Source organism: Lissotriton vulgaris, chromosome 1_1 (assembly GCF_964263255.1).
Source record: "Lissotriton vulgaris chromosome 1_1, aLisVul1.2, whole genome shotgun sequence".
NCBI lineage: Eukaryota > Metazoa > Chordata > Amphibia > Caudata > Salamandridae > Lissotriton > Lissotriton vulgaris.
Genome location: NC_141685.1, coordinates 1,546,351,695 through 1,546,370,132, shown reverse-complemented (window position 1 = coordinate 1,546,370,132; position 18,438 = coordinate 1,546,351,695). Strand labels below are relative to the sequence as shown.

At 42.1% G+C, this 18,438-nt stretch overlaps 1 protein-coding gene across 2 annotated transcripts in view; it reads right to left on the bottom strand.

The window, feature by feature from the left end:
• TMTC3 (transmembrane O-mannosyltransferase targeting cadherins 3) overlaps window positions 1–18,438 on the bottom strand; it is a 570,313-nt gene that overhangs the window by 386,864 nt on the left and 165,011 nt on the right. For both annotated transcript variants that reach the window (XM_086918002.1, XM_086918005.1), the window contains exon 5: window positions 2,212–2,327. In XM_086918002.1, coding sequence (XP_086774128.1) covers window positions 2,212–2,327 — 116 coding nt within the window. The remainder of the gene's footprint in view (window positions 1–2,211; window positions 2,328–18,438) is intronic.

Below are 18,438 nucleotides of genomic sequence, written 5' to 3'. Positions count from 1 at the left end.
AGGGGCTCCTGTGGAAGCCTGAAGCACCCTCTGACTCGCAATGATAACGTTTCACTGTATTATTCTACACTGAGCTTATATTGCTTCAAAAATCTACAACTCCAGTTGTATGTATGCTATTCTATTCGTCTTGGTGTCTAAATTAAGATAAAAATACACTCCATTTCCATAAATTGGCTTTGGATTTCTCTCGAAACTGTCAATGACTTATGGGCCATGTTGGTTCTCTGAAAGGCTTATCACATATTCCTTTAGTAATGCCTGACTGCTTGTTGCCACACTACCAAGACAGAGCTATGGATCAATTGGTGTGAATCCACGGACCACCTTAGGGGTAGCGTATATATTGCATGGTGAGATTATCTCCCACATCACATAATACTCCACTTTCCTACATGTATACCATGACCGTTTGGGATTCACAAATCCTTTGTGAAGCTAGAAAATAAAATATAAAGGAATTCGTATGGATGAGGGAGACACTTCCCTCTCATCGCTTTTAGACGTGTGGTACTAGAGCTGGTACCATGGATCTAAGCAATCTTATTAGCTGTCGCAAAATAAAATTTCTCTTGTGGTGGCAATTTTGGGATCCGAGCACCGTTCCAGTGTCCTGAATGCAAATGAAAAGTCCAAATGAAGGGTCAGGTTAGGCACACTGCGACCTCGCCCCTAGTAGGGTAACACATAAAGGACCCCCTGCTTGGGGTATAACAAAAAAATTACAGAAATTTGAGACAGTAGCAGGCTCTGGGGTTTCTTTTCAGGATTTGAGGATTCCAGACTTCTGGGTTTAAGGTACATGGGCATGAAGCTTGCCTTGGATACGTAAAAAAAATAAGGAACTGCAAATCCCCAAAAAGGTGCGGGGTGAGGGGCCTGGCCAGAGTTCAAGCAGTATTTTCCAAGACCTGTTTGTAGAAAGGTAGAAATACAGCTTGGGATGACATTAATCCACAAGCTTCTTAATGCTTAGCATTGAAAGCAGTTCATTGCTCAGAAACTGAAGAGGAAGAGGGACACCAAAGGCTTGTACATCTCCTGCAACCATTTAGGCCGTGTATCCAACCACCAGTGTGGGGCAACACTGCTATGCATTGTTAAACTGGGGCCAACCCCCCTGCACATTGCCTTCAGCCTTCTTCTCGGAACTAACTTTAATGGGTTAAAAAACATAGAGATAACAATATATGTTGTAAGGCAGGAGGGTTTAGCTGCGGGGCCTGTCCTCCCTCCAGGCCTTATGCCCAGCATATCATGAGGGGAAACCCCCCACTGTAGATGGTCTTACGCCGTGTGCAGTGCAAGCTGCTCACAGGGCCTATACTCGCAGTGCACATCGGTACCCAACTGTGCGTAGCCTATGGTTTGGCCACAGGACCTTCTCGGTGGTAGGTTCTGTGGCCAACCCCTGCGCTGAATGGCTGAAGGCCATGCCCAGCAAGACATGGCTGCACGTGGGTGATGGTCACCCGTGGAATCCAAGCCCCGACTGCATGCATTCTTATTTCCTTTCATACCACTGCATTTTGCGTGAAATCCAAACATGTAATATAATAGAATATGCACATAGACGTTTTCGGTTTTGAAAGAACTGAATAAAAGCCTGACAGGTCGAACTAAACATTCCACATAGTTTACTGCCAATAGGACGCCTCTTTACTCATTTGCCTCTGTATCTACCTCAGCTTGCACTTAAAATTACGATGGGCCCCTTTTTAGAAATGAGCGTAAAACCAGAAATCCACTTCCATTTAAAGCAGAGCCAGCGGTAGCCGCCGGCCATGAGCAATGGATAAACCCCTTTCTGTGGGGACTAATAGAGCTCGCTCCTCTCACTCTTGAGATTTAACAAGCAGGCTTTAGGGCTCAAGTTTCGTTTACGGTTAAAAAACACATAACTACATCTAAATTGTTTTACAAAGCTGGGTGGATTGCGTTCGTAATGTAGTTGCCTGAAGCACAACCTTGATTTCCGCCAAGCGTCAGCAGGCACATGCAAGAGAAAACACATCGCTTGTTCGCCGCCAATATCGGAAACCGGCAACAGAATATAGAGGAATGCAGACAGTAATAACAAAAATTAAAAGGAAACAGGGTTTCTCATACAGCCCTCCCGCAACCAGCTCACAAAAAAGTCCAGAAAACATGAAGATGCTATAAATATAGGTAGAGAAACAGGACCCCAGTAAACTTTCAATCGATCCTTACCCCTTGTGCAATGAACACTTCATATACGCAACATATTCCGACAACTGTAATTCCTTGCTCCTTACACAAGGTTGCCACCGCAACGAGTAAAACTGCTAGTGCAATTGGAGTCCAAACTAAAAAGAAAGAAAAAAAACGTAATAAATTTTATTATTTTGTCATCGTCGTTGCTGCAATTATTCACATTTAAAGGCCACGGAATAGATGTCAGTTAAGCGCTGCTGACATTCAATCCGGAAGCAGTTATTGACCTCTAAGTACACACAATCTCCCTATACTTGCATGCTTTCGCAACTCAACTTTGTCATCGTCTTCAGCTTTAAAGTGTGCATTAAGTGCTAGTGTTCCAATTGTTTCCCTGGAATCTTTCAATTCCTTTACTTTTTTGTCTTCTTCGCAATTTGTAATTTCAGCACCATTTTGGGCATTTCTTGTAAACATTTTATTTCACTCCAGTCCTCCTCTATTGCCTGTGCGCTTAAAAATAAACACACATTAACAAGATCGTAGAAAGAGGGAGGGTTAGAGTTGAATATCACAAAGAAGCCGGATGGAGGGAAGATATTAATATGATAAAGCATCAAGTGTAATTGTGCCACAACATGGTATTACTTTCTAATCCACACTTAGAGAGTATATGCCATAACCACTCCTACCTCCCGAGACTGACTGAAAATAGGATATAATAAATGTTTTATAAGCTTTAGTTACTTAAGGCAAACCCGTCTCATTAGCTGAAGTATCAGGGGCACGCGTCTTTGAACGAGTCCATTCTTGTTATGCCCATTTCCAGATTCGCCAACCTTTTGATATTGTCAAATCACTCACTGGTTTTAAGGGTCAGTCCTACCATACTGGAAAAGAAACAAATACCCCTAATTTAGCATATTTCTAGTCTGTGTATAATTGATCGTGTTTGGCAAAAGTACTTGAAAACCAAGAGACAGAACAAATGCCTGTCTGTGTGGAGAATCACGGGAGAGTGGACGCCATTTAGTTAGGCTTTGGTCTGTCCAAGGACAGAGATACAAGGCTGGGCCTGAGAAGGGGGAGAAGACCAGGGTAAAATTTATTATTTATTTATTTATTTTATTTTTTGCATTTGTATGGCGCGCAGCTACCCAACAAGGGTTTCCCGGCGCCGATGACAGAAATTAAGCAAGTTTATGAAGGAAGGTAAGTGATGGTGGATTATTTCTGGAAGAGCCAGGTCTTTAGCTGTTTTCTGAAGATGTTATACCTGTCTTCTTTCCGGAAAATGCCTATTTAGCAGAGACACACCTCATAGGGGGAAAGAACAGACAGAGGTCGAAACATTAAAAAAGATGCCACGGTGAACAGGGTCAACTAACTCTAGGTTGAACTCCCTATGGAGGCTCGAATATAACTTATATGGGAGGAAATGGGTTGTGGACTTAAAATGCAGAGAGTTGTGGAGAACCCCCCTCCCCTCCCCTCACTCTCCCCCCAATAGGAAAGCTGAAGACCTGCATGCTGAAAATGCTCTTTGCGTATAGGACGACCTTGAGGGAGCAGAGTACTCTTTTTATGAGTCTTTCTAAAGGAAAGGAAAGGAAACCAACATTGAGCTGTAGTGGTTCTGATCGGGAAAACAAAAAAAACCACTGCCAGAGTCTCACCTATTTTGCTTCGCAGGAGCGTTTTCAAATCTCACGCCGAGCAGGAGCAAATACCAAGTTCAAATCCCAGCAAGCAGGAGCTTCAAAAACACACTGAAGCGGGCATGGGCATGGAAACAGATCTAAATATTGCACCTGTTCGTAGGGAGCAGCATTATGCAAATCAGTCTTGACCCTGCTCCCTATGGCAACAGTCCAGCCCGAACTGCCAAGCCAGGTCGTCCCTGAACTGGAACACAAGTAGCCCAGGACAAGTTTCGCCGTGTTACGGTTAAGGGAGCACCTAGCTTGGCAGTTCGGGCTAGATTGTTCTGATTGGAGCAGGGTCAAGATTGATTTTCATATGGCTGGGTCTAAACTGAGGTGACTTGGTGTGCAAAATAATGATGGCTTGGGACGAGGCCCCTTAGATTACCAGTGGCTAAGATTAATTCAAGCATTCCATCCATCACTTTTTTGTATACTAGAGTTTACTCTGTACCACGCTGATTGCAGACATTGAAACTCTCATGAAAAATACATCACAGAGTTTTAAAAGTATCTACTATGAACTGTGTACACTCTATGCAAAACTTGCCAAAAGAGTGACTATTCACTTAAAATACCCAAAGACAGAAGGTGCCAAAGATCATACTAGCTGCAGCCGCCATTCTGTGGTGAAAATATTATAGTTAGCCCATCTTCTGAAGCAACACAAGCACATGTACAGTCTGCTATGTAAAGTTGAAATTGTCATGCTGAGACTATTCTGTCCAATAACTCAAGGCTGCTTACAATATTTAGTATGTAGTACACATAATCTTTGTCCTGCTGATAACTTTTCTTGTAGTACCAAAAACTTGTGTGGAACATATTGAACACAAGTCAACTGTCATTTGCACACAGAGTTAGTTTCCAGTACAAAGGTTTATAATGTGTTCAATACCTCTACACACCTTTAGTGCATTAGAAGCACATGCATTTTGTAAACACTTATACTAAGTAGCTGGACAAAGCCTGTACAAATTTAGGTAGAAAAGTAATGGCGTAGTTACCCGCCTCTATACAAACTATAAAACAAGCTAACACACTTGCCACAGGTCATAAGAGAAGTCGTATGTGGGGTCATAAGCAGTGCATGGCAGGGGCACAAGTTATAGTTAACACTGCTGACTATAGCTGGTGTATTTCTGCGTTTGATTCTTTTTAGTTCAGAACGTTAATGTTGTCACGGACAAATTCACCTAACAATAAAGTTAGACCTTTCGTTTTTTAGTGAATAAAAAAATTATGTTTTCATCATATGCTATCACACCTATTACATTACTTTAACCTTTGTTTTTTTTGGTGAATATATACATAAACATATATATATATATACTCCAACTTTACAATTGTAAAGAATCGGGTAGCACTCACAGGTGGGTTATGAATCCTTTATTACATGCAGTTAAAAAATCTCATTATGCAATGTTCTATCCTTTTCAAAATGTAAGTGGCATCTTTCCTCAGTTCTGTATTCAATTTCCTTTCACTTTTCTGTACTACACTTCAAAGTAGACTCTCAGTCATATGGGAAGGCTTATTGAATCTGCTCGGAAGAACAGGGTGGAAAATACATCAAAATCTCTGGTCAGACACAGACACACACACACATATATATTTTTTAAGTCTTGGTGATCAATGTGACATTTTTGAATATTTGAGGAGGGGGATGCAGTTTCACGTGCTGGGGCTCCAAACAGACCTTCCAGCTTAACCTGTAGGGGCAAAAATATAGTGATGCTAAATAATTTGCCTGACATGCAACTTGATAAGTAAAACACAAACCTGCCATCTAGGTGTCACACAATGTGCTTCACAGGAGACATATTAACCCTCTATGGTACTTTGACTGAAAACTGTGACTAGACAAAACACAGATATCTCCGGCAAATACGTTAACCTCCTGTTTTCTTAACATTATTAATATTCCCTGAGATTTAGTTACCACAAAAAGATCTCTGCAGCAAGTGCGTTAACCCCAAAAAATATTTTAAAATGCAGACTTTGCAACCAACTAACCATAACAAATTTACTGCCACGTTTCTCTTTGTTGCCAATTTCTTTGTGGCAGGTCTTACAAAATACAATAATAAGTTGAGGCCCAGAATTTGCGTCGTGTTGCTTCACTTTTTTAGCACATTTCCGAGGCAAAATCTAATTTGTTCAATATTGTTCGTTCAATATTGTAATGCGCCTAAATGTACTTACGATAGACCTGCTAGACAATGCGTGGGGTATTAAGATCTGACGTCACTTCTTGTGATGTCACATCCTGTGATGGTTGAGAATCTGAATCAAGCTGGTCTGCCCAGCTGTTCAAGCATCCACGGGAATATTTCCGAATGGTCTGCCATGTAACACGCACTTCTCCCTGCAGTGCTAAGATGGGCTGCCCAAAAAAAGAAGCATCAAAAACCCATCAAAATAAATGGTTTATATACCCGTTCTACAGTCCCTCTACAGATAGGCTGAGGTTGCTCTGATATTACAATAATATTTTATTGCCGGAGTGAAGTTCTACGTCGGATGAAAGCAACATTTGCTTAAAATAAAGGCTGTGTCAGAGCGCAGCCAAGCGGCCTGTATGAAATTAGCAACAGTAAGTGTCTCACTGAAACACCACCCTGGTGCAAACGTACACACAAGGCAAGCCCGCTCGCTCGCTCCCTCTACGTGAGAAAGAATGCCTTGTACGGAACAAACCGCCCCTGAAGAAAAGCACAGCCCCGTAGACTAAACAAGCACGCTCAGCAATACCGACCCCACCACCATAGCCACGTGGAGGCCAACAGCAAATTAAGAACAGGGCGTCCAATCATTGTGCCGAAACACTATCGGCTTATATGACTCCAGCCCGCTCTTTGCTTTCAGGCAATGTTACTCGTCCAAATACGCCCCAGACAGTTTGGAATTTGCCCATTATCGTTACCCCACTAACACTACTGAGAATAAATATGCTGCCATCCTAGTCTGTTTGCATTCTGTCACATTTTCGAATGCTGAAAGTGAATGCACACTGATTTGACATCGCAGCAGCTTAGAATTCATGTTTACATTACTGGTTGCGATAGGGGGGGCTGGCTGTTGGAGGACCAGCAAGACTGGACGATCAGATTAGAAATGGGAGCCCTTGCACGCGCCCATGGCAGGAGGCTTCTCCTACATCGGTGATGACCTGCAGACAGGGCCACTGCGTTGCAGCCAAGAAGATGATACACAAGCGGAGAGGATGCAGTAAAACATAACCAGGCGTGGGGGCCACGAGTGGGGATCATGGTGACGTGTGAAGCCGGAGCGTTATCTATGGGCGATGCTGTTCTTGCATGAATTGCCTTCCTCACACCTGTACTGTGGTGCACGCTATATTCTGTTCTCCCTCTGGCTGGCCTTTTAGGTTTAGAAGGTCGTTTTGATTTAAATAAAACAATACAAAAAAACATTTTGTAAATAAAAAAAAGAGAAGCATAACATGTATATAGTGCAAATTGTGTCTTAAATGGGGAGGACATGGTAGAGTAGCCTATGTGTTACACGCTTCAACTGTGTAATAAATGCAAAGCAGCTATAGATACTGTTGACCCAGAAAAATATAACTAGTTTTCAAGGAGCTCATGTGTCATCATAAAGTGGGCTTTTAGTTCCTTGTGGTCATACAGGTTCCATTCTTTATTTTCAGACTACTTGCAGGAGATTAAACATATAGTACACATTTGGAATGGATCCTGGTCTTGCTTTTTCTCTTTAATTTAGTTTCAGCCAATATAAATTTCGTTTTTCCCCTGTAGATGGCAGTAGTTCGTAATTTTTGGATCTATTGTTAGCCGAGAATTTTTGTTTTTCAAAAAAATCCTATAAAATAAATACATATACACACATTTAAGGGGCTTTCAGTTATCCTCCTTCCTCCATTTGACTGCTGTATAGCCATTCACATTTCTGGTCTGCCCACCACAGTTTACACCATGGGATACAGGGTGACTGCATTTTGCCTGTGCACAAAGTGATCCTCCCCACATTAACATGTGCACTTCAAGAGCTCCACTTCAGGATAAAGTAGCTTTTGCAGTGGCGCCTGCCAGCTGTGGGGATTGGGGATGCAGCACGCATGCTGCCGCTGGACATACACGGTAACATAGGGCGCATATACAGACACACACAAAAGGACATGCACACACAGGCGTACACAAACAATAGTGAAGCAGGATGCGCACAGACGTGCGCAAACGTGCAGGCCAGCAAAGGCACAGAGAGGGTCAAGAAGATGAATCCACTGGCACAAACATGGACACGCAAGCATGTATACAAGCACAGGCACACACAGTCACGCAAGCCCTTGTGAGCATGCTCGGGCACACGCAGGAATATACACAGATACAGATAAACACACAAGCACAAATAAATATAAACATAGACGCACATGCGGTAAACAGCCCTTACAAGGAAGCCGTCACCCTGCATGCAATTACAACGCATACCATTACCTCACAAGTGGTAACAACGACTTGACCTTCCCTACTGTCCGCACAGACTGGAGTTGGAATAGTAAAATACACTATTCCATCATCCAGCGCCCCCCCCCCCCCTCCGCAAGTCCTTGTTCCGACTTGCAGGGTAATGGTATGCGTTGTTACAACGCAGTCGTTGTAACGCCCATGTTCTAATTGCATGCGGGGTGACGGCATGCATGAAAAGGAGGCATATTCCGCACATGCGCGTACACAAATATACACACACAGCTACATGAACACACACAAACTTGTTTGCACGGATATATACGCTCACAAAGACATGAGCTATGTGCCCACAAACTATAAATCACAAATCTGGCTTGCATGTCATTGCTCCTCCCGATCTACTACACTCCAGCATGGGCCCAGCCAACGCCCTTAACCAATCCTGGCACTGCTCTCTTGCTGTGACAGCAACACCAGGATAGGATTGAGCCGGCTCGCTGGACGCTCCTTAAGGCCCTGTAGGCTTGTGCTTAGTCTCTACCCAGCTGTCTAAGACAGCAAGGTGGAGAGCTTCAAAGTGCGCATTTCACTTTGGCTGGCGAAAGACAGCCGGACAAAGTGACATGCACACTTTGGAGCACTCAGCCAGCCACTGCTCCTGTCCTCTGCTGCCAATCGGTTTCAGAGGACACGCCCATATGTCTCTGGGCGTGGGCTGCTGCAGTGCAGGGAGTGCAAATGTTAGAAAAATAAATCATCAATGAAATCCCGTCCAAGTGACGAAACGGCAGCTGAGCTTTTTATTACCAATTTTTAAAAACATTTCTTTGCTTTTATGCGAGTGCCCTGTAGCTTCTCATACACTGCTAAGGACTGAGTGTTCATTTGAATATGATATGCATGACATCAGTTTCTCTAGCTCGCCCATAATCAAGTATGCGGGATGGGGACGTGCTGTTTACTGGACTAAGCACGCACGTTGATAGGATGTTAAATAAACAGGCAAACATTTATTGAACGGTTAATTGAAGAAAGAAAGGAAATAAATAGGTTGTCCATCACTGCCTCAGGAACACCTTCAGTTTTAAAGACATCTTGCAGCAAATGTGTAAAAATACGAAGTGAAAATTCAGAAAGTGCATATCATTAACACTCAGAACCGTTTACTTTAATAGAACAGATTATATCAGTGCATTGAGAAGTATTTTTTTCTTAAGTGATAGTTTTCAAACATGAATTTAGAAAAATGTATATATCCCCACCCCACCCCACCACGAAAACAATGCAGTAGTAAACTAAGAAGCAAGTCAGATGTTAAGTGCACTCTTAGGGTGGTCTGTGTCCTATTATACATGGGCAACGCCATAGTTTATTAAATCAAACGATTTTGTACAGCACACATCCTAAAGTCGTGTATTACGATGTCCTCATATGTGATAATGAAGAAAAAAAGAGGGGAAGTGAAATAGAACAATGGCCTAGGATCACACAGTTTTGTGATGTAGAGAAGCCAAGATTAATCCCCAGTGTTCTGGCTTCACATTATGCAATTCAGCCACTGGATGTGTATGCTTTGCTTTCCCTACACCCACATTACAGCCAAGAGTCTCAATCCTGACCATCACCTGGTGGCTTCAATGCGGCCTTCAGACAAAACGTTTTGGCCCCGGGGAAAATGTTTGAGAGTACCCATGCTCCAGCTCATGCTAGAGTTGAAGAAGCGGGTGGTGGCCCTGGCAAATGTTCACAATTATGTTCAGCTGGTTCGGACAAAGAGACGTGCATTTCTCGGAGTCCTCCAGGAGCCACTTTGACCAGCATCCCAGAGCCAGGTTCAGATTGGTAACGCAGGTACTCGGGAAGTGGCCGAAGGTAGCCGAGTTCTAGCTGTGAGCTGCTTTTTTGGGCAGCCTGGGGCTGTCTGTGCTGTTAGGAAGCCGCCAGCGGCCCGAGTGGCCTTTCTAGAGGCAGATGGGCAGAGGTGTCACTCCCTTTCTTTCGCCAGGCCTGCCCATTAGTGTATGCCATTAAGCGGGGGAGGGAGCCTGAGCAGAAGTGGTCTCACTTGCATTCATATGCGGTGCAGCAGCGTGAACTAATCTGTGCATATTTTAAAAATCTAAGTGAAGTTAATGAAACATGCCTCTCACCCCCTTGCTGTTCGAGCAGTAGTGGACCCCCCGCCCCCCCCCCCACCTCCCCAAGCGCCTTGAGACCCTCCGGGTGAGTAGTGCGCTATATAAATGCTATGATTGATTGATTGATTGATTTCATAAAACTTCGCTAAAGCAGTGTTTTGCGGAAAGGCAATACGCAAATGTGGGCGGCGGGCCACTTTTTTGGGGGTGTGCCCGGGCCGATTTTTCATCCTAATCCAACCCTGCCCAGAGCATACTTTGCAGCAGTGGCGATTCAGTGGTTATTACGAGCAGGAGAGAAACATTCCAGCATACACAGATTGCTGCTCGTCTGAACTGCGACCTTATACAAATGTGCAATTCTTAGTCGTGCCACGCTTTGCTCCTGGAATCAATCCATAAACAAGCTTCCTCTTAAAACTTGCTGAATGTGTTATTACAAGCATGAAAAAACGCAAGAGATCGTTTGTATCGCTATTCAGCAAAAGTGTATTAAGTGTAAAACCTTTGTTTCTTACTAAAACTAAAATTAAAAAAAGCAGTTGTCAGACATCGTCGTAGAAAAACGCACGTTTTCTTATTTTTTTTAAAGCTTCATTTTTCTGAGTACATTTTGAACATCGTATTTAATTACATTGATTCTTTCCAGCAATAGTTCGGGGAATGTTTTTCTCTTCCATATGACACCACCAGTAGGTGGTAGCAATTTAAAAATATTTTTAAAAATACATCTTTAGTCAAGGATGGGGGGAGTATTCCAACGGCAAAATGCAATATCGCACGGCACACCACGCATTTTCTTTTATTCCAAATGGGCCGGTAGAAAGAGCCAGGCAACTTTCATAATGGCATGTCGCTGTTCCGAATTTCTCACTTCATGACCACCTAAGACCATCTCTGTAAAAGCCTCGCTTTTCGTGTGAACAAGGGGTACAGCAGTTTCCTCTTTTGGGCAGTGGGTACAGAAGTTTCTTGTTATCAAGGGACATAGCAGTTTCTTCATTTGCCCAGGGTTGTCAGAAGTTATTTCTTTTGATCAGCTGGAGCAACATTTCTCAATAGTTTCTTCCAGACTTCTTGTTTCAGTTTCTTCAGCTTGCTTTACAACTTCAAAAGGCATCAGCGTTTAGGGAAGAAGAACACTGAGAAATGTTATTTTTAACATAAAAGCTATGGGGTCTTTACTTTTTGAGCACAGCTCTTTGTGTGTGATCCAACAGCTTTTCCAGTTATAACCACGAGAAGCGCCCCTCTTTGTTTTGGGAGTGCCATCAACGTTTCTGTTTTGGAAGTGTGCTATCTCTCTCGATTGCGTTGCACTTCCTTTTCCATTTGCACAAGTAGGTTCTTTTGTTTGTGAGCTGTATCTAATTCTCAGTATTGTTACCGCTTTCTCTGATCCAGTGGCTGCAACTGCTTCTTTATATTGGCAGCGCATGCTTTCATATGGACAATCGGAGTTCAGCAAAATGTATTTTTTTTCTTTGGTGGGAAGGAACTTCTCTTCTTTATAATAATGTTTTCTCTCTTTAACCTACACTTTAGCTTTTTTGAAGAATGACTTGATTAGTTGAGGGCCTTCAACATTCTCTCTGCTTCAAGAACTGAACCTGTCTCTCTGTTAATTGTGAGCGGGTCCATATTTGCCTTCCTCCCCCTTCAAGCTGCACTGTTGAGGTCACTGCCTGTGTTCCAAGAGCTTGTGGACACCTGTCTGTGTCAGCATAAGGTAGCACGTCATGTCTTTCTGTGCAGGCTTGCCCCATTATTTCCATCAGAAGAAAGACCTGCCACTTATTCTCCATGCATAATATATCACGAAAAGACTACTTTGTACACATGGAGCAGTACAAAAGGGGGTGGTGATGGACAGAGCATCTGAACCAATCAAACACTCGCACCCAGTCAACAGATCTGGGTTTAATCCATCACTGTTCTTTAGCCCACTCTGGCACCACAGTTCAGACATGGCCATATGCAAAGTAGACTGACCCTGTTCCTCATGGGAACAGTCCAGCCCGAACTGCCAAGCCATGCCTTCCCTGGACCGGATTCAAGCTTCCTAGGACCGGTTTCTGGCATTACAGCCATCTTCAGCCAGGCTTGCTTGAATCCAGTGGCAAAGTGAGTAAGGGACTCACGTCTGAGCATACCATGCCAACTTATGGCGAACAAAGCGCTACAAAAGGGGGTGGTGATGGATGGAGCATCTGAACCAATCAAACACTCACACCCAGTCAACAGATCTGGGTTTAATCCATCACCGTTCTTTAGCCCACTCTGCCAACCCAGTTCAAACGTGGCCATATGCAAATCAGTCTGACCCTGTGCCTCATGGGAACAGTCCATAGTGCGTCCCTTGCTCACTTTGCCACTGGATTCAAGCAAGCCTGGCTGAAGATGGCTGTAATGCCAGAAACCGGTCCTAGGAAGCTTGAATCCGGTCCAGGGAAGGCATGACTTGGCAGTTCGGGCTGGACTGTTCCAATGAGGCACAGGGTCAGACTGATTTGCATATGGCCATGTCAACAGAAATGTTATTGAACCTGAAGTCTCATACTCTGATTAATTGCATTTGACTACCTACTTTGTAAGGGGACACTAGCCGATCCACGGCTGGATTACTTTGTCCATTTTGGATTATTATGTGATATATACCATACTCAGAATATGGCAACTGCCCATCAGTGGGCTCTAATGTCTATTATACGTATGATGTTGATTTGTTTGGCAATCACAACAAACACTATAAGATGGCCGCCCTTAATCTGTGTATGGTGCGAGTCCCCTCTCTTTGTCTATGCCCTATAGAATGTGGGAGTGACAGAACAATGTTTAAAACAATGTCGAGAGTAAACACAGTGTAACACACACTGACGAAGGCAGAACGCCGAAGCGCGTCTGTGTGCACCCCTCCGCTGAATAAAATCTAGCGTGTTGAAACATTCTACCTTTCGAGTGCTGTCTTGTTCTTCTACGAGCTTGGAAGGATTTTGAGCGTTATATATATATATATATATATATATATACATACATATACACATATACATATATATATATACACATATACATATACACATATATATATACACATATACATATACATACACATACACATATCTATACACATATAAACATATATACATATATATACACATATATAGATATATATATACATATACATATATATATCACATAAACCTTCTTGATAGAAGGATTAACGGGACGAACTCTCGTATTTAAGAAGTTTTACTCTTTTTTATTATTCAATATTTAGCCTTCAGATAGCGTTATGCAGCAAAAGAGCAAAATGCAGCGGAGAGAGGAAAAGCGGAGTGAGCTATTGACAACGATGTTTGCTAAAGATACAACAAGTGAAACCCCGACAGCAGGGTCATCGAGTAAGGTTGAGAAAAAGGATGCAAAGTCAGTGCTGCGCGCCAGGTAGAGATTAAGTCGCAAGGAGATTAACAAATCTTGGGAGCTAATAACATTGCAAAAATACTTGGAAGTGAAGAGAGTCCAGCGAGGGTTGAGAATTACACTAATGCCAAGCCATCAGGATTCCTCAAACGAATTGCTGCAAGAATGGGGTGATTCATTCTGAAATCATCATTGGGGCTAATCGAAATATTGGTGAAACACAAAATAAAGGATGAATTGAATGAAATGGAAAAGGATATAGCAGCAATGAAACTATCAAGTGAAATGGCAAAATTTAAGGAGGAAATGGAGGTACAAATAGAAAAACATGAGGAGACTGTAAGAAAAAGAAAACATTCCAAGTTTATCAGGGATGCTAATGATTATGAGGAAGGTCGAATTTTTACATTCGCACGTAAATATGACGCAATAAAAGAACAACTATCCTGGAGCAGTGCCACAAGTTGCTCAAGTAGCGCTTCATCACTAATATCTAATGAAGACACGGAGGAGAACAGAAGGAAAAATTCTTTTTTAGGGGACATGCGCCTCGTATTACAACAACGCCAATGGGACCAATCCCACCCCACGTTTCATCAACAAGGAAGAAGAGGGCGTGGACGACAAAGATACCAAAGAAACCCACAAGAAGGGGCAAAAGGTGCAGGAACAAGCACAGAGAAAATAGGAACAGAGACACGGAGTATGCGCCTGAAGAGGAAGTAAGGGATGAACTCCAAGTAGTAAACTTATCAAATCGTCAAATAACAAACACTGAGATAATGCTCCTTAAAAAGGGAATATAATTTTGTCCAACTAAAAGAATGGACTTGGCACAAGTAAGAATAGACCTTTGCCTCTATTTTCGAAAAATTAAACTAGCTAAATATTTTGTGGAGAAACAAAATGCAGTATCAAAATGTAAACCAATTGAACACATCGGAGGGTTACAAGCTAAGGATGCTACAAGCTATCTGACACTGGTTAACCTGGATACAATTGATGAGAATGATATGAGCTTGGATGAAGCAATCGCACAAAAGGGAGCTGGCATAAGCGGGCTAAAACCAAAATCTAAATTTTATCCGCAATTGACACCGGGAAATGAAGTGGAATTATTCCAGGAAGCCGTAATTGAGGACCTGTACAGATTGAAATGTCGAACACATAAAGACAACTTAACCAAAGAAGAAAGAGAAGCCCTAAAAAATCTCATGAATGATAATAACATAGAAATCAAAATCGCGGATAAGGGCGGAAATATTGTGATCCAAAATAAGACTGCATATGTGATGGAAGCCCATAGGCAACTTTAGAATAGTGTCTATTATGAAAAACTAAAAAAGAACCCAACCAATGAAATAAAAGAGATGTTGGATGGAAAACTTCATGAATGGACAATGAAGGGACAAATCAATGAAGAAGAACGAAAATATCTAACAGTAATTCATCCAGTGACGGCAACAATTTATTTTCTGCCCAAGTTGCATAAGGACCATAGGAAACCTCCAGGACGACCGATACTATCGGCGAAAGGATCTCTGCTCGAACCAGTGGCAAATTTCATAGACTACTTTTTACAGCCCTATGTAAAACAGCTAAGCTCTTATATTCAAGACACAACTGACATACTGAAGATGTTACAAAATACACCATGGCAGGAGTCCTACCTATTAGTGACAATGGACGTTGTATCTTTATATACAACAATAGGGAATGATTTTGGCATAGAGGCATGTAACTTCTTCTTACCGTAAGAAACATTGAATATCATGATCATAACAGCATGTTAAGACAAATGATTGAGATTTGCCTCAACAAAATTTTTTTCCTATTTGGAGAAGAGGTGTACCGGCAACGCAATGGCACAGCGATGGACTTTTCCTTTAGTCTGAATTATGCCTGTCTGACCATGGGATATTGGGAAAAGGAGGTGGCGTGGAGAACTGAAAATGATGAATTTCTGAACAAGGTCATCACATGGAAGAGATTTATAGATCTTTTTATTATATGGGATGGCACGGAAGAGGAGTTTCGAGATTACTTCGAAGTTTTAAATAACAGCACCACCCAACTGAAATTCACCTATGAAACAAGTAAAAACTGTGCAGTTTTTCTGGATACAGAAATCTACATCAGAGACAACCAAATCCACACCATCTTGCATCGCAAGAGCACGGCCACCAACTCAACATTGGAAGCAACCAGCTTCCATCAAGAATCCCTAAAAGCGAGTATCCCCTTTGGGGAGTTCCTCAGAATAAGGTGAATCTGCAGTGAGGAGGAAGAATGGCAAAACATGGCCAACATACAGCGGAACGCTTCAAAAAGAGGAAATACAATAACAAAATAGTTTTGAAAAGTTGGGAAAAGGCCAATCAAAAGTCAAGAGAGGAATTCCTAATGCCGAAACAAAGAAAAAACGTAATGGAGAAGGAACCAATATGTTTAATAATGGACTTTTCAGTGGAGAGTAACCAAGTCATGAAGATATTGAGAAAAAATTGGAAAATTCTTCAGCTGGACAACACAGTCAAAGAAGTAGTGGGCAAACATCCGGTGGTAACATATAGACGGTCCAGGAACCTGAAGGACCATCTAATCCACAGCCACTTCAAGCCAAAGAAAAAGGAAGGTGATTGGCTTAAAACAAAAGGATTTGTGAAATGCCACATGTGCAAGGTGTGCCAGATAGCGAAACAAACGAAAATGTTCCAAATGGAAAAATGAAAAATCGTGGGAGATCAGACAACTAATAACGTGCAAGACACAATATGTTGTATACATAGTTGAATGCCCGTGCCCACTGCAGTACGTGGGCAGTACTATCTGTGAGCTAAAAAAGCAAATTTTGGAACACGTAAGAGCAACGGTGCATAAAGACCGGGCCAACGCTATCGCAAAGCATATGGAACAACAGCACCAAGGGGACTGGAAACAACTGAAATTCTATGGAATAGATACAGTCCCTCAAATGAAAAGAGGTGGGGACAGAGAAAGGGAACTTCGCCGGAAGGAATCAAGATACATCATAAAGCTAAGGACAATGCACCCATATGGCCTCAACCAGTCGGAAGAACTTTACATACATCTTTGAACTAAGAAAAAAAATGGGTAATGAAGTAGCTCGCACCGCCAGGAACTCCGATTAACAATTTCAAAAAACATAAGGATAAGAAAGAAAGAAAAAAAAGAACAAAAAATGGTTTAAATTCAGGAAGAGAAATTAGTCCAAATAAACAATTTTCAAAGTAAAATGAAAATAACAAAAAAACACCAAGGAGAAACAAGTTCAGCTGATGAAAAAAACCTTAAAGAGAAAAACGAAGACTCAAAGTAAGAACTAAAGGATCACTTCCCACCAAAGGGAAAAGATTATGCTGAAATTGACAAAAACTGATGTAGAATAAAAACAAAGGAAATTGGGACTTGTTGGACAATGATAAATGTATATAACCCTATAAAAATATAATTCATATTAACTGAAAAGCGATAAGCATTTATTCTTCCATCGACCTTTACATATATATAAATAAAACATATTGATTTTTCAGAAAGACACACATTCACTGGATGGTGTCATCAGTGAAGTCCTGAGTGATGTCACTGACCATGTCATGAGTGATGTAATATGTGACGTCATCAGCAGTGCATCGCAGGCACGCAAGTTATAGTGAGTCCAACTAACTATAACGTGGGAATTTCAATGGTTTATTGTCAGTAAAATTTCCAGCTAACTATAACTGGTGTGCAATCTATGGTTTTTTCAGTGAATTTAATAGGTTTTTTAAATGCTAATTCCTAACTATAACGGATGTGAAACCTATGGTTTTTTCAGTGAATTTATTTGTTTTTTTAAATGCTAATTCCTAACTATAACTGGTGTGAAACCTATGTTTTTTTCAGTGAATTTCATAGGTTTTTTAAATGCTAATTCCTAACTATATATAAGGCCCCAAACCTATGTTTTTTTCAGTGAATTTCAACATTTTGTTAATAGCAAATGTCTATAGCTATGAAATGTATTTTTGAAAATGAATGATTCCTATATTATATTTGTATTTAAAACAATTTTTTTAATGTATATATATGTATATATTTTTTTGCCATGGAGCGATCTTGGGGGCGCGCCCCGGTGAGCGCCCCGGAAAGCGTAGTCTTTTGAAGCGCCCCAGGGCGCGCTCCGGAGAGCGTCCAGTTAGCGCTATTGCCGCGAACGAAAACATCATCGTGACGTATCGAGTAGCAGCGTCCACGTGATACGCACGGCGTAAGCGCACCCGGAAGCACTCGAGCGAGTACGAGCGCGCAACGTAAACATCCGACGCGCATACGCGACGCGACCCGGGGCGCGCCCACGGGCGCGCCCGGGGACGCGTCGTGTAAGCGCGTCGGGTCATGTGACCTGAAAATAACACTTTTAATTGGTGCAGAACAGTTTTGGTTTCATAATGATGAAATCCCTGGTCTTGTGTCCTGAAAATAACACTTCTCATTTGTTCAGGACATTTTTTTTTCCAAATGATGAAAGACCCCAACTTTTTTCCT